General features: G+C 47.9%; 11 protein-coding genes across 11 annotated transcripts; 5 read left to right on the forward strand and 6 right to left on the reverse strand.

The window, feature by feature from the left end:
- Positions 1–694: 694 nt before the first annotated feature.
- Positions 695–2,028, reverse strand: N7479_000916 (replication factor C subunit 2; the record flags this gene model as incomplete). The annotated part of the gene is made up of 4 exons (XM_057248614.1): positions 695–859; positions 909–1,721; positions 1,772–1,850; positions 1,904–2,028. 4 exons carry the CDS (start codon positions 2,026–2,028, stop codon positions 695–697), a joined length of 1,182 nt encoding a protein of 393 aa, XP_057113046.1.
- A 273-nt stretch (positions 2,029–2,301) lies between these two features.
- On the reverse strand, positions 2,302–3,610 carry N7479_000917 (putative protein transport membrane glycoprotein Sec20; the record flags this gene model as incomplete). The annotated part of the gene is made up of 3 exons (XM_057248615.1): positions 2,302–2,888; positions 2,945–3,189; positions 3,291–3,610. 3 exons carry the CDS (start codon positions 3,608–3,610, stop codon positions 2,302–2,304), a joined length of 1,152 nt encoding a protein of 383 aa, XP_057113047.1.
- Positions 3,611–4,162: 552 nt separating this feature from the next.
- Positions 4,163–4,483, forward strand: N7479_000918 (mitochondrial 54S ribosomal mL53 protein; the record flags this gene model as incomplete). The annotated part of the gene is made up of 1 exon (XM_057248616.1): positions 4,163–4,483. One exon carries the CDS (start codon positions 4,163–4,165, stop codon positions 4,481–4,483), a length of 321 nt encoding a protein of 106 aa, XP_057113048.1.
- A 433-nt stretch (positions 4,484–4,916) lies between these two features.
- ipp1 (inorganic diphosphatase IPP1) lies at positions 4,917–5,977 on the reverse strand (the record flags this gene model as incomplete). The annotated part of the gene is made up of 4 exons (XM_057248617.1): positions 4,917–5,058; positions 5,121–5,548; positions 5,627–5,746; positions 5,801–5,977. 4 exons carry the CDS (start codon positions 5,975–5,977, stop codon positions 4,917–4,919), a joined length of 867 nt encoding a protein of 288 aa, XP_057113049.1.
- Positions 5,978–7,001: 1,024 nt separating this feature from the next.
- On the forward strand, positions 7,002–8,388 carry N7479_000920 (tRNA-dihydrouridine(20) synthase (NAD(+)); the record flags this gene model as incomplete). The annotated part of the gene is made up of 2 exons (XM_057248618.1): positions 7,002–7,382; positions 7,438–8,388. The coding sequence occupies 2 exons, from the start codon at positions 7,002–7,004 to the stop codon at positions 8,386–8,388; spliced, it is 1,332 nt and encodes a 443-aa protein (XP_057113050.1).
- A 484-nt stretch (positions 8,389–8,872) lies between these two features.
- Positions 8,873–12,235, reverse strand: N7479_000921 (DEAD/DEAH box helicase; the record flags this gene model as incomplete). Its single annotated transcript, XM_057248619.1, has 1 exon — positions 8,873–12,235. One exon carries the CDS (start codon positions 12,233–12,235, stop codon positions 8,873–8,875), a length of 3,363 nt encoding a protein of 1,120 aa, XP_057113051.1.
- A 467-nt stretch (positions 12,236–12,702) lies between these two features.
- N7479_000922 (vacuolar ATPase assembly integral membrane protein VMA21) lies at positions 12,703–13,156 on the forward strand (the record flags this gene model as incomplete). Its single annotated transcript, XM_057248620.1, has 3 exons — positions 12,703–12,797; positions 12,866–12,957; positions 13,020–13,156. 3 exons carry the CDS (start codon positions 12,703–12,705, stop codon positions 13,154–13,156), a joined length of 324 nt encoding a protein of 107 aa, XP_057113052.1.
- Positions 13,157–13,531: 375 nt separating this feature from the next.
- N7479_000923 (putative cystathionine beta-synthase (beta-thionase)) lies at positions 13,532–14,127 on the reverse strand (the record flags this gene model as incomplete). Its single annotated transcript, XM_057248621.1, has 2 exons — positions 13,532–13,966; positions 14,023–14,127. The coding sequence occupies 2 exons, from the start codon at positions 14,125–14,127 to the stop codon at positions 13,532–13,534; spliced, it is 540 nt and encodes a 179-aa protein (XP_057113053.1).
- Positions 14,128–15,073: 946 nt separating this feature from the next.
- On the forward strand, positions 15,074–16,523 carry N7479_000924 (putative mitochondrial phosphate carrier protein; the record flags this gene model as incomplete). Its single annotated transcript, XM_057248622.1, has 6 exons — positions 15,074–15,349; positions 15,414–15,578; positions 15,647–15,900; positions 15,966–16,311; positions 16,369–16,388; positions 16,448–16,523. The coding sequence occupies 6 exons, from the start codon at positions 15,074–15,076 to the stop codon at positions 16,521–16,523; spliced, it is 1,137 nt and encodes a 378-aa protein (XP_057113054.1).
- A 713-nt stretch (positions 16,524–17,236) lies between these two features.
- N7479_000925 (DUF3602 domain-containing protein) lies at positions 17,237–18,075 on the forward strand (the record flags this gene model as incomplete). The annotated part of the gene is made up of 4 exons (XM_057248623.1): positions 17,237–17,284; positions 17,362–17,417; positions 17,476–17,734; positions 17,956–18,075. 4 exons carry the CDS (start codon positions 17,237–17,239, stop codon positions 18,073–18,075), a joined length of 483 nt encoding a protein of 160 aa, XP_057113055.1.
- A 565-nt stretch (positions 18,076–18,640) lies between these two features.
- Positions 18,641–20,021, reverse strand: N7479_000926 (DUF2406 domain-containing protein; the record flags this gene model as incomplete). The annotated part of the gene is made up of 5 exons (XM_057248624.1): positions 18,641–19,290; positions 19,345–19,431; positions 19,486–19,608; positions 19,673–19,750; positions 19,835–20,021. The coding sequence occupies 5 exons, from the start codon at positions 20,019–20,021 to the stop codon at positions 18,641–18,643; spliced, it is 1,125 nt and encodes a 374-aa protein (XP_057113056.1).
- Between the last annotated feature and the right edge of the window lie 3,361 nt (positions 20,022–23,382).

Raw genomic sequence — 23,382 nt, forward strand, 5'->3', positions numbered from 1 at the left:
GTCCTGATGTAGAATCAGCAAAATATGATGACCTGAAAATCTCGGGCTTTTATTGAGAGACGAGAGTTTGTAAAGTGAGAAATAAAATGCAAACTTTTAAAGAATACCTATCAGTAGTCATGATTGATTTCAAAGATTCAACAGAAATTGTAAAGTAGAGAGACAGGGTCCTCTAGCCTCCTACGGTTCTCCCTACCTAGCCTTGTGTTTAATCCCAAGGAAGATCAGAAATATATATTCAGGGAGACCTTGACCACAATGGCTATCTGTTGCTTCACGCCATTTGCCAGGTCTGCATTGTTATTGGCGCCACCTCAAACCCAATGTCCCAGGTCTCAAGTCAAAATCACCGAATCACAATAGCTTGTCTGCCAGCTAATCGAGGAGCCAACCTCTAGGTGTGGTCATGTAATTTCTAGCTATATGGGTGCATAGATCACTCGTCAACCCGTTCAGACTCATCGCCTGGCTATGTACCTAGTTTGCCGGGGAAACGAACAACGTGGAAGGGTATCATGATCATTCCATTCGAAGAAGACCTGTGTGCTAGAAAAATCCGAATATAACGCCTCAAACACATAGGCCGTCTTTGTCCCAAACGCCATCTTTCTTTTCAATCGAGTATTCTGAGAGTTTCACTACTGACCATGAGGGTCTAAGCTCGAAGCGAGATTTGATATAAAAAAAAAGCCTCTCAATTTCCTCGCAGAACTCCAGCAATGCGTAATGACAAGTCCAACATGGAGAGATGCTCATCGGACCCGTCAACCAGCCGCTTGTCCATTTCCGAGAAGAGCATGACAATCTTGTTTTTCTGGATATCGGGGATTGCCTCGCTGAACACTACGCGTCGGTATAACTAAAACAGGTCAGCAAGACGTATTAATAGAATAAAGAGAAGTACAAACCTGTCCAACAAGCTGCGTAGCACTCCAGCCATCGGCCACAAGATCCGTAATCACCCCCGAGACAGCCTCGTAGACCGACCCACTACTCTTGGGCTGCATAGCCTCCACAAGAGAATCCAAAATGTCCTCCGGCAACACACCGGCAATTTCCTCGATGCTGGAAACCGTAATAACACTAGAGTTGCTACCAACGTCCGTCATCTCCGCATCATCATCAGCATCCTTCGCGATAGGCGGCTTCGTAGCACCGACCAAGCGCGCCGCACTTTGAAGATACGTGATAGCACGACGCAAATCACCCTCACCACATCGGATAAGCGTATCGACAACCCCATCCTCAAGCTGCAAGCCCTCCTGTTCCGCAATACTCGCGATCCGCTCACCAGCAGCGCTATTATCCAGCATCTTGAATCGGAACTTGCTGCATCGACTAGCGAGCGGCTCAATGATGCGCGTGACATAGTTGCAAACAAGACAGAACCGTGTAATCCGACTGTATGTCTCCATCGTGCGGCGTAGAGCGGACTGTGCGTCTTGCGTCATGCTGTCTGCCTCGTCGAGGATAATGATCTTGAATGGTGGGCATGGGTACTGTGCGCGGTAGGCGGCATCGAGGCCTGTTGGTTGGGAGAGCTGGGCTCGGGCAAAATTCTTCACTTTGTCGCGGACGATTCCGATACCGCGCTCGTCGGAGGCGTTCAGTTCTAGGATTCGAGAGCGGTAAAGAGCAGGCCCGAAGAGGGATTTGGCGAGGGCGAGGATTGTGGATGTTTTTCCTGTGCCGGGAGGTCCGTAGAAGAGCATGTGGGGTAACTGGTTGGGGTTATTTCATTGTTTCAATTGTTCGGAGCTGGGTGGTTTACGTTTGAAGCTTGCAGAGTGCGCCGCAAGACTTTTGTGGTGTGGTCTTGCGCAGCCACATCATCCAGTGTTTTAGGGCGACTAATTAACATTAGTCGAATCCTGGGTGAGCTCAAAGTAAAGCATTGACTTACTATTTCTCAACCCACGGCTGGAGTCGAGTCGAATCTTCCTTGTTGTCGCCAGCCTTGAGTTTAGAGCTGCCAGATGCTGCAGCCGCAGCGGCACGAGCCTTATTATTGAAAAAAGAAGAAGCCATTATAGCTTAATAGCACAAAATCAGCAAAGTGAGGGTTCACTTGACAGCTGTTCCGCGATGTGTTGAAGATCTCTCTCCCTGACGCCCTCCACAATCAAGACGCGTCTCCACGTGACACGCGCAGCACTTAAACATACTGACCAATGAGAGCAGCTCACTACCCAGTTATACTTCAACCCCATCAGCTCCGTTATACTGGTCTTAGAAACTACAAAGAGCAAGGTTGCAGGGGTCATCATTGCATGGTATCTCATTAATGCTTGGGATCAATATCTATAGCTCGTCTCGCACTGGTTCCTCCATCCCAGCCTCGAACATCCTCTTTTTTGTATTCCGAGGAAGCGCTGCTTGTCTTGCCCTCTCCTCCGGGGTGATATTGTCGATGTCTACACTTTTTTGTTTCTCTTGTTCAACCATATCACCAATTTTGTCAATTACACGATCGCTTTCGATCGGTGCTGACGGTTCTTGCTCCCAGGCAGCGCTATTGGCTGTCACAGTTCCTGTTTCAGCCGCCGTGGCCATTTGATGGATAGCAGTAGAGACATCTCCTGAGAGAGATTGAGAAGCAGATTGCACAGCTGTGGTAGACAGCCCAGCTACACCTAGTGTTGCAAATGCAACCCGGGCGATGAACTTCAAAGGTAGCCATACAAGCCACCAAAGAGGCCCATAGAAGACGCGTCGGAATAGAAGCCAGCCAATTGTCCCCAGAAGAACATAGAAGGCAGTCTCAAGATACCATGTGTCGGACTTTTGGGAGCGCAGAAGAGAATTAGCGAGACTGCGAGATGACGCGAGAAGTGTATCGAGGCCGCTATAGGACTCGGACAAAGATGAGATCGCGGCTGTGGATTGTTCTAAATGAAAATATATTAGCGTTTGTTAGATCAGAGAAACGGAAAGAGGTACTCACCAAGAGTCGACTGGGCAAATTGACTACGGGAAAGCTCAGCCTGCATGAGTTGATGGGTTCTGCGTAGCGCAGATGTCACGTCGTTGGAGGCATTCAAAACAAGATCGTCTTGAGTGAACTTCTCTGTCGGTCGCTTCTTCTCGGAAGAATGCGATCTTGACAGCAGCAACTCTCTCTCTTTCCGCTTGGCGAGCTCGGCATTCCGCTTCGCTTGTAATTGGGCAGTTCGGAAATCACCTCGTGTTCTAGAGGCCCCATTAGCAAATGCTGCATATTTAAAGGCTAAACAATTGACCATGACAAGGAAATCACCCCAGCCTGCGCAAGTCATCTAAGGATATCTTACCTCTTGAGATCCTCAGCCAATCGACCTGCCATAGAAATGACCCGCTCTCTCTCGGCCTCTTTCTGTCCATGGACAGTTAATGACTTGCGTCTACTATCTGAGCCAGTTTCCAACGCTTCGATCTCCACACGTAGCAGCTCTAACTCATGCTCGGCTTCCTTCAGACGGGAATGTATTTCACTCCCAAGCTCCAGGCGGGCTTCATCGCCCTGTCCAATAGAAGCAGTAAAATCGCGCAATCGATCCACCAGGGGCTGGATTTGTCCTAGGGAATCTGAGAGCTCTTTCACGCGGCTCTGGAGAGTTGCTGTGGGGGACATCTTGCGATAAGAGTATTGCTTATTCGTTGTGTCACATTCAAGTGCTGTCTGTTCCGGGACTTGAAGGAATGTTTTGGAAAATAAACACTAGCGGAGAATAACTTGAGAGATTTGAGCAATAAGTTGCTTCATAAGTGTCGAGTTGTTCAACTCAACATGTTGATGGGCGTCATTCGGCTTTGTGTTTGCATCCGAGACAAACATGCCCCATTTCCTTCAACCGCAATTCGCAACGGAGACTCTGATGTAGATAGAACTTGCAATTGAACTTGCGCCATTACTTGTCAGAGCTGTCGCAGACCGACTGAGATCCACGCAATTTACTTCCTTGGTGCAATCTTCCACTGAGGGTCATCTATCCAACCATCGCAGAACCAACCTCAGACAACACCACATTCAAAAAACTTCCTATCAGCCCTCATCGACTCAGGTACGCAACAACGGAGCCGATACAGAGCTACAGGGTGTTGTTCAAAAGATCAATTTACTGATCAATTTCCTAGTCCACAAACCCTTCCCCACCCTGCTCACCACCAAACCAAAACCGCAAGAATGACCATCCCCATCGCCACGATAACCACCTTCCGGACCGCCTACAACCCCTTCTCCCGCGCCTCCCGGCCATGCCGACTTTTCCTGGGTATGCTGCGCACACCAGACACTATCCCAACAAGCAGCCCGACCCACATCGATATCAAGGTCAAGCAATTGCCGCGCAACTCCACCGAGTCACCGACCATGACTATCGGGTTTAAGGGCGGCAAGGAGCTTACACTGGATGTTGGAAAGCGCGGCCTGAAGATTGGCGATGTTATCGAGGAGGTGTCCCGTGTTGGCAGAGCTCTGCAGCGGGAGGCCAGCTTGAAGAATTAGTGAAAAGTTTTATTGTTCGAATTGTGCATTCGTGTATTATATTACCTATCATTTTGTTTCATCTGACGATTTTTGGCGCTGTTGGGCATACTGGAATACTTGAATTATCCTTACTTTGCTAGAAAACATAAACTGTTGATGCTTGATAACTGATATTGAGCATAGTGGAATAGACTTGAGGATCTCATACACACGCTGGTGTTGAAAGTGGTGATTGTTTCATTGATATCTGGTTGTTCAAATTGCATCTGTCCATCGGACACTACTCTTCTCTACGTTGTGGTGGTAAAGAGCAAGTATTAGGAGCAATTCATTCACAATTCAAAAATGGGTTCTTTCTTCGGGAAATCGAAGAACGTAGTTCCCGCCAGGCAGACGATCATAGGCTTGAAAGTTTTGGTTAGTTTTATATTTTTTTTGCAAAAAATATCATTTATACTGCGGCACCTGAGATGAAGAACCACTTATCAATGCTGCCATCAATGGGAGCAGGGGGAAGGGTCTCATTGCGGGGGATGGCAGCAAGCTGAGCCTTGTCAGCGCGGTCGGCGGAGTTCTCAACAGTGGAGTTGGCACTGGTACTGGTTAGCTTGAATACCCTCAAAGGCAAGGATATATGTATATGGATAGAACTCACAGGCTGATCTCGCCACGGGCGGTCTTGCCGGAGACAAGCTTCTCCCAGGCATCGGAGCACTCGCGGATGACATCCTCGGCGTACTTCTTGTTCTTGCACTCGCCGGAGAAGGCGAACTGGTTCTCGGGCTTTCCGTCGGGGATCTTGTAGATGCGGAACCACTCGTTGGTGGCGCGCATGAGGCCGGGAAGCTGGCGCTCGACATCCTCAATGTCGTTGAGCTTAGGAGCAAGGGGATCGTTGATGTCGATGACAATGATCTTCCAGTCGGTCTCCTCCTCGTCAATCAGGGCCATGACGCCGAGGACCTTGACCTGCTTGACCTGGCCAGTGTAGCCGACAAGCTCGCCAATCTCGCAAACGTCAAGAGGATCGTTATCACCCTTGGCCTTGGTCTCGGGGTGGATGGAGTTGGGGTCTTCCCAAGTCTAATTCATAACGTGTCAATTTTTTTTCCTCACTCCTCGTTCCTATCCACGTGTGTGGGAGGGAGGTCCAAAACTTACGCGAGGGAAGGCACCGTAGTTCCAGAGGTAACCCTTGTGGGGGAAGCAGTTGCGAACGAAGCGGAGCTTGCCCTTCTTGGTGTCCTGCTTGATGGGGTTGAGGAACTCATCCTTGGAGATCTGTTGATGCAATCAGCATGTGTCGAGGATCAATTGAGGTGTGTGTTGCCGTACTTCCTGCTTGGCGTTGGTCCAGCGGGGGATCTCAACGACCATGTTCAGGATGGTCTGCTGCTCGTTGGCATAGAGAGGAATGTCGTGGAAGGGGGAGACGGGGACGCCATCCTTCTCAATGAACACGCGGTGCTCAAGGGTGTAGGGGGAACCGATCTTGCGGATAGAGTAAGACATGTTGGACGAAGTAGACGAAAAGTGTCTAGATACTTGGGCCACACGGGATAAGGAAGAGGAAAAGGAAGAAGAAGAGAGAGGGGCAATAGAAGTGGGGGGAGCCAGCGTTGCTGATGTACGCCAAACAAGGCGGGAGGCGGTGGAGGTAGCACTTCCCAGTCGGACCAAGGGAGGACAAGTCATTGGTTGTGTTGGAAGTGCTTTTTATGCTTTTTTTGGGTTGATATTATTTAGTATTTGTGATACAGAATACATGAACCCTGCAATCACAGTATAAGTTGTGCTGCGCGGTGTTAACCCCTTGTGTCGGAGGTTTGTACGGGGAAAAGAAAATCATAAAAAATAACATGGCAGTTCCGAAAGTCGGCATGTTTACAAATGATCAACCCGAATCAGATTGATATTCGGACTGAATCAGTCAATTGCTGATGTATGGAGGATGTACATTGTATATAATTGGAGTCTCGTGCTCTCACTACATATTAAGATTATACTATACCATAGCCCTGTAGATCTACGCTATATCTTAGCTATTTGACAAGATGTACACTGCATGTATCCGAGTTCATACTGCGATATATGCCGATGTCGGCAGGATACGTGGCCTATAGATCAATTGCAAGTTGTGCTTACTTCAATTTTGGAACATTATAACCTTAGAATCATCAAGCCCTCGGAAGAATGGCAAACAATCGCGTTCAGAGCTACATATGTACAGAGTACTAGTAGACATGGATGTCGTGATCCTTGGCAGGGAATAGACGCTAATCATTGGCTCTGATTTCGGAGAAATGATCGGACCGGAAGAGCAAAAAAAATACCATGATTACTAATGTTACAGGAATACATGAAATCCTATGACCAGCTTTTGGTCCTGAAAACATTGAAGATTTGTTATCGCCACTATCTTCACGTGACTCAAACTTTCAATCGGGAGGCCATACGGGAAAAAAGACTGTTCAATACATACTCCCCTCTCCCCGCAGCATCTGGGAATGCTATGATCAGAAATCTTCGCAAGACAATGACAACCCTCGCAACAGCAACCGCAACCGTCCCCGCGCCGGCCGTGGTGCCGCGCGTGCCCATCCCCGCCAACGGTGTCGACTATCGCAACAAAATTGTCCTCGCCCCAATGGTCCGATCAGGCGAACTACCCTCGCGCCTACTAGCGCTGAAATACGGTGCCGACCTTGTCTGGGGCCCCGAGACAATCGACCGCTCGATGATCGGCGCTGAGCGTCGCGTGAACCCAAGAAACGGCACAATCGAATTCACCCGCATGCCCAGCAATGGCGGACGCCCCAATAAACCAGTCAAAGCATCAATCATCTACCGCATCGACCCAGTGCGCGAAAAGGGCCGGCTGATCTACCAAATGGGTACCGCCAATCCAGAGCTAGCAGTACAAGCGGCGCGCGTCGTGGCCGCCGACGTCTCAGGCATCGACGTCAACTCAGGCTGCCCGAAACCTTTCTCTACACACGGCGGGATGGGTGCTGCCCTCCTCCGCACCCCCCGACCTCCTCGTCTCGATCCTGGAAGCTCTTGTCAAGGAGATTGGCGAACCCTTCCAAATTGGTATCTCGGTCAAAATCCGCATCCTATCCAGCCCCGAAGAAACAGAGGCCCTAGTCACCCGCCTCGTGAAAACAGGCATCACAGGCTTGACAGTGCACTGTCGTACGACTCCTATGCGGCCGCGTGAACGTGCAATCCGCGATCAGCTTCCCATGATAGCAAAAATTTGCCACGATGCTGGCGTGGCGTGTGTGATGAACGGCGATGTTACGTCGCGCGACCAGGGACTCGCGCTGATGTCTGAGTACGGCGTTGATGGGGCTATGATCGCGACCTCTGCCGAGACCAACTCGTCTTGTTTCAGGGCTGAGGAGGATGGCGGCGTCGCGCCGTGGCGGGACGTCGTCCACGAGTACATGCGCTTCTGTATCGAGTCGGAGAATCGCCTGGGCAATACCAAGTACCTGCTCAATATGCTGATCCCCGGCAAGGACAAAGAGTTCAAAGATACGAAGCTATCCAAGACTTATCTTGATATCTGCCGCGGGTTGAAATTCGATGGTTTGCTTACTGCTGCTGCAGCTGTTGATCAACTACTTGGTTTGGATGATAAGTGGGAGACCACTGCCGGTGTGCCCGATATCCAAACCCAGTCTGGGTCTAAGCCGAAGGCTGTGCAGAATGCTATGGAGTCTGAGGCTGCTCGTGCGGCTGGTGGCGGTGCTGTTCGGACTAAGACGCCTTCGCCAGCTGTTCATGGAGGTGGTCCTATTCGGCGGTCTTCTGCTCCTCAGCCAGCTAAGGTCGCTCAAGTTGATGCTGAGCAGCCAGCTGTTGAGGCTACGATTCCTGCCGCACAGACTCAGGCTCCATCTCAGCTGACGGCGTAAATACTGCTTTGCGCCTTTAGTTCCGTCCATCATCTATCATTGCTTACTTCCGCGCTCTGTTCTCAGCCTCCATGCATAGCCCTCGGTTTTCTCTCAGTTTACTATTCCTTTGATCTTGTTTGCATCTGCATTCTGAGGTGTTTATGATTGCTTCCATCTACTCTGTCTAGATTATTCCCCACTTACATATCTCATGCTTATCTTAGATGACTACATACCTAGCCTCAATACATATCTAGGTGTCATCCTACTTCCTACAAAGCCTAGAAAGATCGTGCACTAAATAACAGTTGGATTTTTGAATCCTCTAATCTAACAAATGATATGCGATTCCCAGAATCGCCATGATATCAATCCTACCGAACGCCACGTGCTAACTGTGCTACATTCAGCACAGTATTAAATGCAGTATCAGCATCACCCTGCTGATACTCACAACAGAAACTCCAGTATTCCTTTTTTTGTTTTCTTTTTTTCTTTGTGCTCACTTCTCTGCCTTCACCTGCAGCTCGGCCATCATCATCTCCTCAACAACCTTCATCCCAGCCTCCTCGCCTTTCTTGGCGCCAGCCTCATCATCTCCAGCCACGGCCTGGTCAAGTGCCAACTTGGTCTGGCCCAGTGCGTAGATCTGCTCCTCAATGGTCGCCTTGGTCACGAGGCGATAGATTTCGACCTCGCGGGTCTGGCCGACTCTGTGGGCACGGTTCTCAGCCTGCACATCTTCTTGTGGGTTGAATGAAGAGTCGAAGATGACCACGCGGTTGGCACAGGCCAAGTTAATACCGGCACCACCAGCCTTGGTGGACAAGAGGAAGACGGGGATCTCGGTGCGCTCATGGAAGGCGTCGAGGATGGACTGACGGTCCTCGACGTTGGTGCGGCCATCTAGACGGACGAATTCAATTTTCAGAGTTTCCAGGACATGCTCAAGGATGTCCATGACCATCGTGAATTGGGAGAAGATCAGGGTGCGATCGCCATTAGCGATGAAACGGGTGAGAAGCTCTTTGAGGTGCTCCACCTTGCCGGAGTCCATCCACTCATCGTTCTTGAGCTTGAATTTGCCGAGGGAATTGGGGTTTTCCACACACATGTGGTGGCACTCGAAGTCGTTGTAAGCCGTGAGCTCCTCAAAAATGATCTTAGGGTCAGAGAGCGACCACTTGTCTTCCTTCAAACAGGCCTTAGCCATCTTCTGTAGAATTTCATCGGTGTAGTGACGGCGAGCAAGGAGGGGGTGAATAGCGGCCTGGCGCAACTTCATGAGAATGTTGGCGGACTTTGAGCCAGTCTTCTTTCCAGCAGCACGATCTGCCAAGAGCTGGCGCACTTGTTCCTTTTCATGATCGTAAATCTTGACCTGAGAAGGTTTCATTTGGCACCAACCAACATGGGAATGCTTGGCTGGAAGATCAATGACCTGGTGCTTCTTTCGTCGGAGGATAAAAGGCTTCATCATGGACTTCGCGCGCTCGATGCGCTGCTGAGATAGGAGAGTAGCGTGGGACTCGTCGGTAGTCTTTGCCTTGTTGGAAAACACTGCATGAAGGTCTTCCTTGTGCTCATGGAAGACTGAGGGAAGAATAAAGCCGAGAAGAGAGGCCAGCTCCTGCAAGTTATTCTGAAGAGGAGTGCCGGTGAGAAGTAGACGGAAACGCGCCCGAATTCGAATTAGTTTTTCATACAACTGAGACTGATGGTTCTTCAGCATGTGGCCTTCATCATAGACACAAACAGTAAAATCCATGTCGCGCAAGAACTTGGCATCAAGCTTCGCCTTAGCAATCGTGTAGGTGGTGACCACAACGTTGATCTCGTCACGTCGTTCCTCGATCTCATCCCGGATGAGAGCACGCTCGTTGAGACCAGCGTAGTAAGGCATGACACTTAGGGCTGGACAAAACTTTTGGAACTCGCGAAGCCAGTTCTCAATGGTGGAAGATGGGACAACAATCAGGTGAGGGCCCTTGATGCCCTTCTCAAACAGATGTGCGAGGAATGCAATGACCTGGCAAGTCTTGCCCAGGCCCATGTCGTCAGCCAGAATGCAGCTGAGATTTTTTTCAAACAACAATGCCAGCCAGTTGATTCCCACAACTTGGTAATCTTTCATCACCAGATCGTCGGCCATGATAGCAGGCTGTGAGATAAAACGAGATTTGCGCTTGGAAACGACCAGTTTGCCGCTTTCTTCATCACTTTCGGAGGATTGGCGTTCAGATGCGGGAGTGGCAATACCCGAATCGTTTGCTGGTTTGGAAGGTGCAAGGTTGGTAATTTCCAAGTCACCATTTTTTCCGAAGGTATCGACACCCCATTTCTTCATCTCTTCAGCAACTGGCTTGCCGAGTTCCGCAATCTCACCAACAAGGGTATCAATAGCCAGATATCCAGTCCACATATCAACACACTTGTCAACAATCTTGTCTCCAATGGGCTTGGGGGCCTTGCCTCCTCTCTTGCCCTTGGGTTTCGCAGTCTCGACAACTGGCGCAGAGACAACACGCACCTCATCGAGGGTCTCGTATGGACGGTTCGAAATAATAATTTGAGCAGTTTCTTCGGGGATAGATGCAATATCAGCGAGATCCTGAACACGACACGTGTTGAAGAATTTCAAGACCTTGGAATCTAAACCGCCAGCGGTGGATCCTTGGACCTGGGCATTGGAATCGTCCGAATCACTCATCATAGCCTCGGGGGACTCCGATCGATCAGGCGAAGGAGCTTTGCGACCCTTCTGAAGCCGTCCTAGCTTCTTTTTCGGGGGACTGACATCGTTGATTGTGATAGCACGAACAGGAGAAATAGCACGGGAAGAGCCCTCAGACTTAGGTCCACGAATAAGTCGGCGGCGAGGCTTTCCTTCGTCATCAGACTCCTGGGCCTTGGGCAGCTTCATTGCCGCCCACTTGTCCTGAATTGTGCCACGGGCTTTAATGTTCTGCTTGGCCATGGGGGCGGGGCCCGTAGCCGGGGAGCCGTCCAATTCATCATCAGAGGATTCAATCACCACGGGACCATTTTCCTTGTCGGCAGCATCCATTTTGGCAAGGATTTGAAGGGCGTCGTCGTAATTGCCCTTTGCCTTCAACATAGCGTCCATGCAAGTTCGAACAGTCATATGCGGCATAACTTTGAGAATGCGCTCAACTTTGACGCGGAGTCTGAAGTCATTGATTTCATGAAGCAGGATGTCTGGAGCTCCCACAGGTTGTGCGCGAGAGGGCGCACCTTGTCGGGCTTTTTTCATGGCAACTCCCTTGGGTGCGGGTGGGCTCATCTGATCCGCAGTGCGCTTGATTGCGGTTCCAGTATTGTTCGGATCGTACATGGCAGAGGTCGTAATTTCTCGGAACCGATCCATTGGCCCGGTGTCTGAGCGGACGGGCGACTCCATGATCTTTTCTTTTTCAGGACTCCGAATGGTTTTCGCAAACATAGACGGTTTGATATCTGTACTTTGTAGGTGGTACTCTTCGTCTGAGGAGCCACCTCGGTATGTCGGTCCGTCGTCGAGATCAAATTTTGGAGTTCGTTTTGTAGGACCAGAAGCAGGAGGTCGGAATTGCGTCCCAGAAGGAGCGATTAAGGATGAAAGTAAACCGCCTTGAGGTCGGCGAGGAGGAGAAGGGATTGGTACTATGGGAGAAGATGCAGCAACTTGAATGACAGTATTGTTATACCGCGAGTAAGGATGTTCAAGTAGTTGTGTTGGTTGGGTCAATCTTTGCGATGGGGTTACCGCTGGAAGAGTGGCGATAGTTTCGTAGTCTTCGCCAGGAGGGGTACTCGGTATGGTTTTGATATCTCGAGGGGGGGTAATATTGACAGATTCATCCATCGCTCCAGGGCTCACAATAATAACGATGTTATTCAATCATTGGTGCCCATTCTAATTGTTCTGTTCTATTCAGGAATGTTTTTTCTGCCAAAGCGGACACGCGCGACCATGGACGCGCCCAATCACGTGCGAGGTCAGTCAATTAAGCACTAAATTAGAACAAAGGAATTTAAGGTATATGAATCAGTGAATATCATTACAGTTGTTTGAATGGGACTTAGTCCTCTATATTCAATGAACAATAGACCTCAACTTTCCCTAAATAGGAAAATGAAACAATAAGAGAGTCACATGGGGCATATATACCTCAACCCACCAATCAAATGCCAGCATGTGATGGCGGGCACTAAGTTACCTCCGCACTGATAGCTTCAGATGCGTTCCTTTGTTCTCTCAACCCAGGCCTTCACTTTACACCACTTGGCCTTTGACTTTCTTGATTACTATTACTCTTAAAGAACACGAGTATGTCTGCCCGCCGTCCCCACAACCAGTCCTACGCGAATGTAGCGGCGAAGCCTGCGCCGCAAGGTAGTTCCGACGTGGCCCCGGCGGTTCCTGCGTAAGATAATAGCCTTAGAAGCTTAAATCGATCCTTGAAGACAGATTCTTATTAGCTCTGGTATCTAGCGATGTGATTTACAAGCTCCTCTACTTCACAGCTGCCATGGTCGCTGGCCCCATTGGCATGTATTTCTTGACTGTGAATACAATCTTCAGTGGTAAGCGTTTCTCTGCCTTCCAGCTTGCAATGACATATCCTAATTGAATTGATTTTATCAAGGGAGCTCTACACTCGCCGGAATCACCGCCGCCGTTACCGCCAATGTTGTCTTGTTCGCATACATCTATGTCGCCTGGACAGAAGACCAGGAGGATAGGCAAGCAGCCACCAAGTCAGACTCCAAGAAAGCCCAGTAGCCTGGATGGAACTCGATCTATTGGATTTGATAAAACGATTACTCTTTTTGGCGTTACTGCATTATTCGGGTGGTAAGGGCTTCTGTTGCATAAATGGGATGGAACTTTGACCATCCAAGGACTCAAATGTAAAACTACACATTGACCGAGCTATTCCTCTAAATGTGAACTATGTATCTTGAATGTTCCCAAGATATCAAGCTTCACACTTCAATCCCATCAGCCAAGGCCCATATTAAAGATGTGTTGTTCATGTTGAAAGAACCACATAGAGACAAAAAAAAGACCTCGACCCATGCCCTCGGTATAGATAGATGCGCCAATATGCAGTGCCAAACAGAAATCACTCCTTCACATATTCCCATTCCCATAAGCTTAGGTAGGTCTGCGCTTGACAAACTCTTCCAAGTCCGCCTTGGTAGCAACACCAAGCACAAACTTGCGTGCCACATCAGTGACAACAGCAAACTGCTGCTTCTCGCGGGGCTCGCCATTTGGCCCTGTCTCGCTCTCGAAGAACTGCTCGAGCTCCTCGAGCGGTGTCTCCATCGTGATGACATGATAGATGCCACGTTTGCGGTTGAAGCGCTGCATTGCCGCTGAGACTGGGTCGTCTTCTTTCACAGCACCGCTCTGCAGCAGCTCCCGTAGCCGTGGGATGTTGAGGTAGCCCAGCAGGGAACGCTTTGTCGGGGAGATAACGGTGAGGTGGGTGTAGTCTCGCTCGTAGGCGGCCATTACGGCTGTGGAAATTGGGTCATTGGAGGAAATTGAGAGGGCCGGGGGAGGGTCGAGGTCTTCAATTGTTGCCTGTGTTGCGTGTTAGTTTTGGGGGCCGGGAAATGATTTTATTGGGAAAGACGGACACCACGGTACTTGTCGGCCCAGGCTGCTGTAGATGATGTGTTTGTGTCGGAGGTAGTTTCCTTCTCGCGAGTGAAGGCTTCGCTGCCGGTCAGGTATGATGCCATTTTGGGTTTGATCGCGATGAGGGGTCAATGAGGGGCAGTGGATTGGTTAGGGGGTAGTCGAGAAGAGGTAGAGTTAGGTAAAAGGTGGAGAACAATTGGCCCAGATGTAAATATTGAGAAGTCAAGTAAGGTTTCTCCGTATTGTATACCTAAGTTGTGCAGGGTCAAGAGCTTGCAGCCGGTGGATGACTTTTTGATGTCAAGCTTGGCATCTTTAACTCCACTACAGAAGACGCTTGCGGCCACGGAGGTTATCAGATTCAAAATATCCATTTTCCTTTTGTTTTTTTACTTTGAATTTCAAAATAACTACTTCCCAATCACTGGGCTAAAAGGAATGTAAGAAAGCACACAATTGAGACGGCCCAATTGCTATATCTAGCCCTGTGTGAGTATCCTAAATTTCCAGACTATAGGAAACTAGTATTAATACGATGTGGTATAATAAATAGCCCCAAGTCAATGTTTTTTTTTAATCTACTTTGTGAAGCGCATGTTAAGTACGTACTACTTCTCCCCATATACAACCCGGTTTCCCTTTTGGCCCCCGGCCCCCGGGATTGTAATCCTAGCCAGTTGCATGAAGAGCGGCATATTCCAAGGTTAAGAGAACCTATAAGTAGGTCCAATCTCGATGGCATTATTTGGAGTGTAAATGTTAGCTTCTATAGAGTACTTGTGGACGTATTGATAGTAAATTCTACGCAGGTACTATAAAGTGCCTTGTCGGAGCCCGCCGGTGCTTACAAGCCCCACACGTCATTGCCTCTGTGAGAATCATCTTTATCCCCCCGTTGCATTGTATCCTGTTTCATCCCGATTCAAGTTCTCATACGGATTCAATCAAAAGGAGACACGCTCAGTATCACTCGACATCCACCCTTCGGTGGAGATCAACGGATATCCAAGCCGACTCCACTCATACCCACTACCCGAAGTGTACACCATGATTCCTGACTGGATCAACGCTTTCGCCGCCCGGCATCCTCTGGGTGCTGTGAGCAACAATCCGAGCAACAATCCAAGCCCCATTGCGAAAAATAGACCGTTCGCAGCTTGGAGTGCACTTGACGATGTGAAGTCAAAGGCCGACGACATTGCACACGAGGCGAGCCGGGAATTTAATGTCGCAAGCCAGAAGGCCCAGGAAAAGGCCGGCAAGATCGAGCCGGGCTCTCTGAAGTACTATGTAGCTTGCACATTCGGTGGAATGATGGCATGTGTCAGTACCTCCTTTTAGCTGAACTATGATCGCTGTATTAGCCATATACTCACATATATACCAGGGCCTTACCCACACTGCCGTGACACCCCTCGATCTGATCAAATGTCGCCGCCAAGTTGATTCGAAGCTCTATAAGAGCAATCTACAAGCCTTCCGAACTATCCGGGCAGCTGAAGGTATCCGTGGTGTCTTCACGGGCTGGAGCCCTACCTTCTTCGGCTATAGTGTAAGCCTGAGCTTTATGTGGATCTTGTACATCCCTAATTATGCATATACTGATTACAGTTATAACAGGCCCAAGGAGCTTTCAAGTATGGAGGATATGAGTACTTCAAGGTCTTCTATAGCGACCTGGTAGGCCAGGAAAATGCAAGCCGATTCAAGACTGCTATCTACCTGACAGCTAGTGCCTCGGCAGAGCTCATTGCAGATATTGCCCTGTGCCCATTCGAGTCTGTCAAGGTCCGCGGTCAGACTACTATCCCCCCTGAAATTACAGGTACTTTCAGCGGTATCTCGAACGTTGTTGCCAAGGAGGGCGTTGCTGGGTGAGCTCGACATCTATCGCCTACCGATATTGAGTCAACACTCTATATGCTAACCCTTGCCCCAGTCTGTACAAGGGTCTTTACCCGCTGTGGGGCCGCCAAGTTCCCTACACTATGATGAAATTTGCTTCCTTCGAGACCATTGTTGAGATGATCTACCACAATCTGCCAGGTCAGAAATCCGACTACAACAAGGGTGCCCAGACTGTCGTTGCATTCTCGGGTGGTTATCTTGCTGGTATTCTGTGTGCTGCTGTATCGCACCCTGCCGATGTCATGGTCAGTAAGTTGAACGCGAATCGACAGGCGGGTGAGGCATTTGGCGCTGCTATGAGCCGTATCTATGGCGACATTGGCTTCCGAGGATTGTGGAATGGACTGCCTGTTCGTATTGTAATGATCGGTACTTTGGTAAGTTGTTATTATGTTCAGGTTTAAGTTCAGCGCTAACAAGACTACGATGTACAGACCGGACTCCAATGGATGATGTATGGTTCCACTTTATTTTGGTCTGTGTCCTGGATATCTACTGACTCTGATCTTATAGCTACGATTCATTCAAAATTTTCATGGGACTTCCTACCACCGGTGGCGCAAGCGAAGACAAAAAGAAGACAAACTAAGGACATGTCGAGTTTAATTCGGGTAGCATGCGCAGCCTCCATTATTATATTCGCTATCTGGGCTGTAGCCACGCTGATCTTCGCTATATCTTTTAGGAATATTCCATCATTGCACAGGCTCAATAACACATATTATCTCCTATTTTGTCTTAATATCCGTATAGTAAACGCCAAGTCTCCCTATCGGCCAATTGTAGTTTGTCACCATTCTACCAATCGGAGATTGTTATCTTATCGACGTCACCAATGTAGTTCGTCTGCGAATATAAATGTTCAATGTAGTTGAATAACAACATCTAATATAGATAGAGAACGACTTAGATACCTCTTGGCTCGACATACTAGTATTATCTAGTATTATCTAGCTCCCGGGATATCAAAGGTGGGTTATACTTAAAAAGATCTAGATCCCCCAAAATCCACTTCCATATCCCCCCTGTACAACTTATAGCTTTCTGCGACCTTTTAAGAGAAAAAACAGTAAGCCTGCAGTTTGCACCCACGTGGATTTCCCCACTATCGCATCTTGTACCTGCATCTGTCGCCCCATCGATAAATCGATAAATCGATAAATACTTCCTATCTGCCCCCAGTCCCTCTTCCTTTCGCATCTACCCCCATCGTATCTCATCCGCGAACCATCTCACTTGCGAATTACCTCACTTACAATATACATCTACTTCAATATCTGACCAAAAAAAAAATCAGTCAAGATGGCCGAGAAAACCGACCAGCCCAAGAGCGAGCCAGAGGCACCAATGGTCTCTCACGGCCGAGGAGGCAAGCTAAACCCCCAAGCCCTAAATGCGCTTGCCCCTCCACATCTCATGACCGCCAGCTAACGGACTTTTACCCAATAATAGGTAAAGGAAATATTGGCCAGGACGCCACCGAGTATGTTCAAACAAGGCATACATACATGCGACAACATACTAAAAACAAATCAAAACAGATACGTCGATGGCGAGATCGTCCGTGAAGGCCCCTACGGCGACCAAGGTGATGGCGCTTACTCCGCCGGCGTGAGTACCTCTCACCCCACCAAACCCCAATCCGCAACTTCCACTGATGCACCCGATTCTACCCAGCGAGGCGGCGCAGGAAACATCGGCTCCCCAATGGTCCGACCCCAGTCCAGGGCTCCCCATGACGCCGAGATGATCCCCGAGCTTGCAGTGCGCGACTCAACCGATGAAACATACCACACCGGGGTAAGCAACATGAGCAGCAGAGAGCTCTTTCACTTGTTTACCTTCGATTTATTTTATGATTGATTCCCCATGCCTTTCCCTGTGGTTTTCGGTTTTCCGTTCCCTCCTCTGGATGTGATGTCTATTGCGGAGTTCTGCTTTGTTTTCCCCTCCCCCGCTTTTCGGAACCCCAGGCGCATTTTCCCAGGACATTATGGCTGACGTTTTTTTCGGTTCGGTAGCGTGGTGGACAGGGAAATGTTCATCTTGATGCGGCTTCGCTCAAGGAGAAGAAAGAGAAGAAGGTTGCGCATGAAGGGTTGGCCGACAAGTTGAAGTATAAGTTGCTGGGGCGGAAATAGGGTAAATTGGGGGTTTTTTCCTCAGTTGCGTCTTGTGCTTCTTTTGTGATTCCCATTTCTCGTGCGGTGGTGATGGCGGGTTAGCCTGGTATCAATTTATTCCAGATTTTATGGTGGACTTGCTCTTGCTTTGTGTTATTTTTTTTCACGTCTTTTGGATCTTAGATAGGTACCTGCAAATGTATGTATGCACCTAATGGTCTGAACAGTAAGATGTGATGGAGCTGATATCCTAGGAAGAGCCATATGGAGTAAATACAGATTGATATGAATAAGAAACAGGGAAAAAAAGACATAAAACAAACAAACTAAATAAGTCTCAATCCATGACGCATCCCATGTATCCATGTATCATAACCTCATTATAGTATGCGGAAAGAATTAGTCATGAAAAGCAGAAATAATAATAAACACGTCCCGCATATCCTTTCATACAAACGGAAAGAAAGGGACAAGAACGCCAGTTTGTAGAACCCGAAAACAAAGGATTATGCATCTTGAAATGCAGTGTGCGGATACAGTATCAAGCATTATCAATCTCACATCTCACCCGAGACATGTTGATTTAATCTTTGCTGAACCGGCGTTTGAACCAGCTCTTCCTCTTGGATTTCTCCTCACTAGGCGGAGGTTGGTTCACAGTCTTGTGTACAGGCGGTTGTGCAGGCGCAGCCCCCGTGGAAGTCGGAGTACCTCCAACAGGTCCACCCCAGTTAGGGCCACCTCCGGGCTGGGGAACCCTGGGTGAGCCGAAACCATACTCAGCTTGGGAACGGTCACCAAAACGCTGTTGCTGCAGAGCCTGCTGCTGCAATTGATCGTTGGAGCTGTTCATCGAGCTGGGGTCTGTAGACTGGCCATAAGGGTCTGTATTTCCAGAATTAGAGTTTGACATGGCAGCCATGTTGTCCCGTGACCGCTGGAAACCACTGCCTTGTTGAGGATAGCCGTATGGTGAGCCATTGGCCATGTTTGGGTATCCCTCGGCGGGCCCTGACCCGCGTGGGTGGTGAGATGGGCGTCTTCTGCTGTTTGGGCTATGTCCACTCTGGTTATATCCGTTTTGGGCGTAAGGGTAGGGATTCGGGGGGGTGGTGCTCTCGGGGGATAGAGGCGCGTTTTGGTACGCGTTCACGATGCTGTCCGGGCGCGATTGTGATTGGCCGTATTGACCACTTTGATCGTAGTTTCGGTTGGAAGGGCCGCTGTTTTGACCTATTGGTGAAAAGATTAGAAGCAATTGATGAATGGGAATCACAGAAAATATACCTCCATGGTAACTTGTTCGTCGGCTGAAGTCGCCCATCTGTGATGCAGCATCCTCTATCAAATAAATCAGCCCATGTTCCCCGTATTCTTGATTTTTCACGAGCTATTGCCAAAAAGAAAGAAAAAAAAAAAAGGGAGTACCTGTTCTGATGTATGACGCACGATTATTACTGTATGAGCCGTAGATAGCTGCCTCGAATGATCGAATGGTATCCAAGGGGCGCTCGAAGCGCGGTCGAGTGGGATTTGACAGGTCGGGATCGGCTATGACGAAGCAAGGGTTAGCCACAAAAGCCCCAGGAACCAGTGAGTGTCAATGGGTACGAACTGATGACATTCCCGTACTGATCCTTGTGTTGGATCTCGCGCAACGAGCCCAAATTCGAGGCTTCCAGCGCGACCGCCACTATTAAGTGTCAGTTGAAATGAAATAGGAAGGAAATGCGACCGGACCCAAATCAAGGCCCAATGTCTCAACTGTTGAACGTACTAGGCTGCAGTTCGTTCATGGCGACAAGAGGATCTGCTTTGGTGTGTAGATTGCGACGAGCTTTCTCTTCTGATGACTCGGAGAGTCCACGTTTATGGGGGGTTGGTCCTGATTTGTCTGACTTGTCGGATTTCACACTGAATCCACGACTCCTCTTGGAAGAGGTGGGAGATTGAGGAGTGTCCATTTTATTAGCGCAAGTTCCACCGTATTTCTTAGCGTCCGAGATTCAATCAAGGCAGGTCTGAAACGGTTGTGATCTGCTGGGGTGTAGTGGAGCGTGGTGGAGGTGGGATCTGCCAAGAGGCGCAATCAGTGCGTTTGCAATTTGAGATACGGTGAGGTTTGGTGCCCGGTTGTCTAGTTGGATCCCCGATCGATATGGTGAATGGGATATGGTGAATGGAGACTGAATATGCACTGAGGTGATTTGAGGTGGAGTTGCCCAAAGTGGTTGGGTAAATGCAAGATAATGTGAACTGTCAAAGAGAGTGGAGTAGAGATTGAGTGACAATTAGGAATCCTGAATCCTGAATTCTCCAAGTCCTGTGAATAGTGAATAGTGAAAGAGATTATTATTCTTCAGACAAAATGGGAAATGGGATAGTTTTTATCGGGGACCACGCAATCCCTAAGCCTTCTCTTTTTTTTCCCTAGGTAACTTTCAGGTACACAACGCGTGGACTAGTACTCCGTACAATGTTTTTTTTTTCTTTCTTTCTTTTATCTCCAATTCCCAATTCCGCTCTAGTCTATTTTCATTTCACTTGTATAATATTCAGATTCAGAATACAAAGAAGAATATTCACAATATCTCGGCAAATTACTATTTCCTGGTAAATGATTTGGTCCTAGGCTGCCATTGGTGATGTTCCTCCGCTTAGTCCACAAGGTGGCAAGAGATCCGAGGTAGTATATTCCAGATATTATATATTTAATATTGTTCATCAGGAATTAATGTGAGAATCAATGTTATGTATTTAAATCCTTTGACTGGGATTCTGTGGAACTGTTCCTGATCCTATAAACACAACCTGCGACCTTGACCTCGTATAAGTACTCTCTGTACGGAGTACATGGAGTTAAGAACTTTCATCAAAAAAAAGTCTCACTTTCTACCTTTCACTTCTCACCTTTTCTTTCCTTTTTGCTTTTCCCAGCCTCTCTCCATAAAACCAGGATTGCCGCGTGATGCAACATCATCCGGACCGTTCCAATTGGCCAACCTGATTTCAGAAGGTACTCCGTATAGAGTATGTATTCTATCCCATCCATGTAGGTACATTTATTATGAACGCTATCTACCTTGTGCAAGCATTAGGGCTTTATCTGGAAAAAATGAAAACAATTATATAGAGTACCTGGCATAATCTCTACTTTCCCACTTTAACTAGACTAGGTATAGATCTAAAAAAAGCTAAGACCACACGTGTTCATCAACCTCGGGAGCATCTCGAAAAAATCACCGTGTGGGTCGATGCTGTCTACTAAAAATAGAGAAATTCATGACCCGAGGTATCGATATTATCTAGTAAATTCAGTGAACTTAATGAATTCAACATCGACCATCCGGGAAGCGTTAATTATAAGAACCTTGGACTTCCTACGCCAAGGGGTTTCAGAGTGAGGTTGGGTAACTCGCCTATTCTGATTGGTACGTTATATGTTATGCACGCCACAGCATAACTTGATGGTATGCCCAATATTGATTTTACTATTTTGTTTACATAAATTGAACAAATTTTTTTTAAAATAAAGAAGTACCGGATATCCACCATACTATGCATTTGTGTTCAATTATTTAACGTATTAGACAAATTATATCCTTTTGAACAATAACAGCTTGGACCAACATATCCCTGCCGTCCCTTGACGATATTATAAGATAAAAACCCCCACAAAAAGAACTACACTCCAGTTAAAGTTATCTAGAGTGTTTCTCGGTATCATCGGGATATAACGGCCGGAAGAACGCGAAACAATAATATCACAGCCCAATAATGTTGACACCCAGTCCCCACCCTATATCCCATCGAGGTGGGACGGTATCAGGATACATACCAGGCTTGTAACAGAGGCTTGTCAGGCTTGTTTTATCCTATTTACAGACATTCATTAATTCATTATCGCCTCGATCTCTGAAACGGCATCAATGGCTCCAACTTCTGGTGGTCAATACCATTGGGTTTCTGAGCGTCCTTGCCTTGATATCAAAAGTTTCTAACATATATATTCTATGTCAAATTATCCTGTTCTCTCTAGTTTGAATGATGTACTTTAGTTTTCTTCGTGTGCAATAGAAGAATTTTGGTGGTAGATCTACAATAAGGTCGAGGGTGACGGTGAAACAAATATCAGCTCCTACGGCTCTCTACATATATATTATCCAAGCTCCAAGCCTACTACGTCTCCCAGTCCAGATAGCCGTCTCTCGGCATATAGTTCAACGGGATAATACCGAGTAATATAGGTCCCTATACACTAGCGCACATGTCCGAAGAGGTATAAGATGTAGCTCGAGACGTGCCTATTGCCATGATCAAGGTATACTTCAGTAGCAGTCTTACAGCCATCGTCATAATTGTTAGCTTTCTTTTCGCCAAGCCATCTGTGGAAGACACTCTATATATCGTCATTGGTTTTCCGTTCCTCTGCGTCTTCTAAAACATAGGGAACCTTAATCGTAGGAGCGAATAGACAAAGCGCTTCTACCTGGTAGATCTTTGCCTTCACTCTCCTGCGTCGTCAGCCATACGTGTTGTTACTTATTAACATGGTAATCTTGGGCCCTAGACTACTTCTAAGGCTATGATATCTCTTGATGTGGTAGTCCTGATTTACATGTATATCATATCAATTAGCTGCGCGATCAAACGGAAGAACTTCGTAGTTAGAGCTACATTAAAGCATTCACATAAGAATGAACTCTAATGTTGCTTGCAAAACCGACGCAAAACTTAAAGCGGCCACAGTTCATTGGTTCTCAGGTTGGCAATGCCAGATATCAACGCAGTTCAAGTTTTGCATAAATGTATGTAGCAATGGCATTTTGCCTGTACTAGAATAAGAGAACTGCCCTTCGATTTTCGGAAACATAGGGGAGAAAAAACCCCCTCCAATGATCTAGCACATGTCGGGTTGAAGGGAAGATGGTAGCCCGATTCCTTCGTGATAGTCATGTGGGGAATATCTACGCCACAATATATGTTAAAAGTATAACCTTGTCTGGCGGAGATGATAGTGGACACTATGTTGTAATATGTATGGATGGAGATGCCGTAATAGTCGTAGTGCGTTGGCTCTTTTCCTTGCGGAAAGTCGCGATTAGCAGCTCAAATCTATGTACCTAACATTGAGGTACATAAAGAGTTGGAGGGCTGAGTTGGCAAGGATAGAGCGGGTTATACACCTAAATCCCATGAGGACGTGCCTTTAAGCTCTATGGCCCATATATGAACACCTGTACAACACAAGATGCCAACATGTCAAGAACTACGGGCGCATACCCTGGTCACGCCCTAATGCAGGCTTATATTGGTGGCTGATTG

Source organism: Penicillium vulpinum, assembly GCF_028829585.1.
Source record: "Penicillium vulpinum strain IBT 29486 chromosome Unknown utg000001l_segment0_segment0, whole genome shotgun sequence".
Lineage (NCBI taxonomy): Eukaryota > Fungi > Ascomycota > Eurotiomycetes > Eurotiales > Aspergillaceae > Penicillium > Penicillium vulpinum.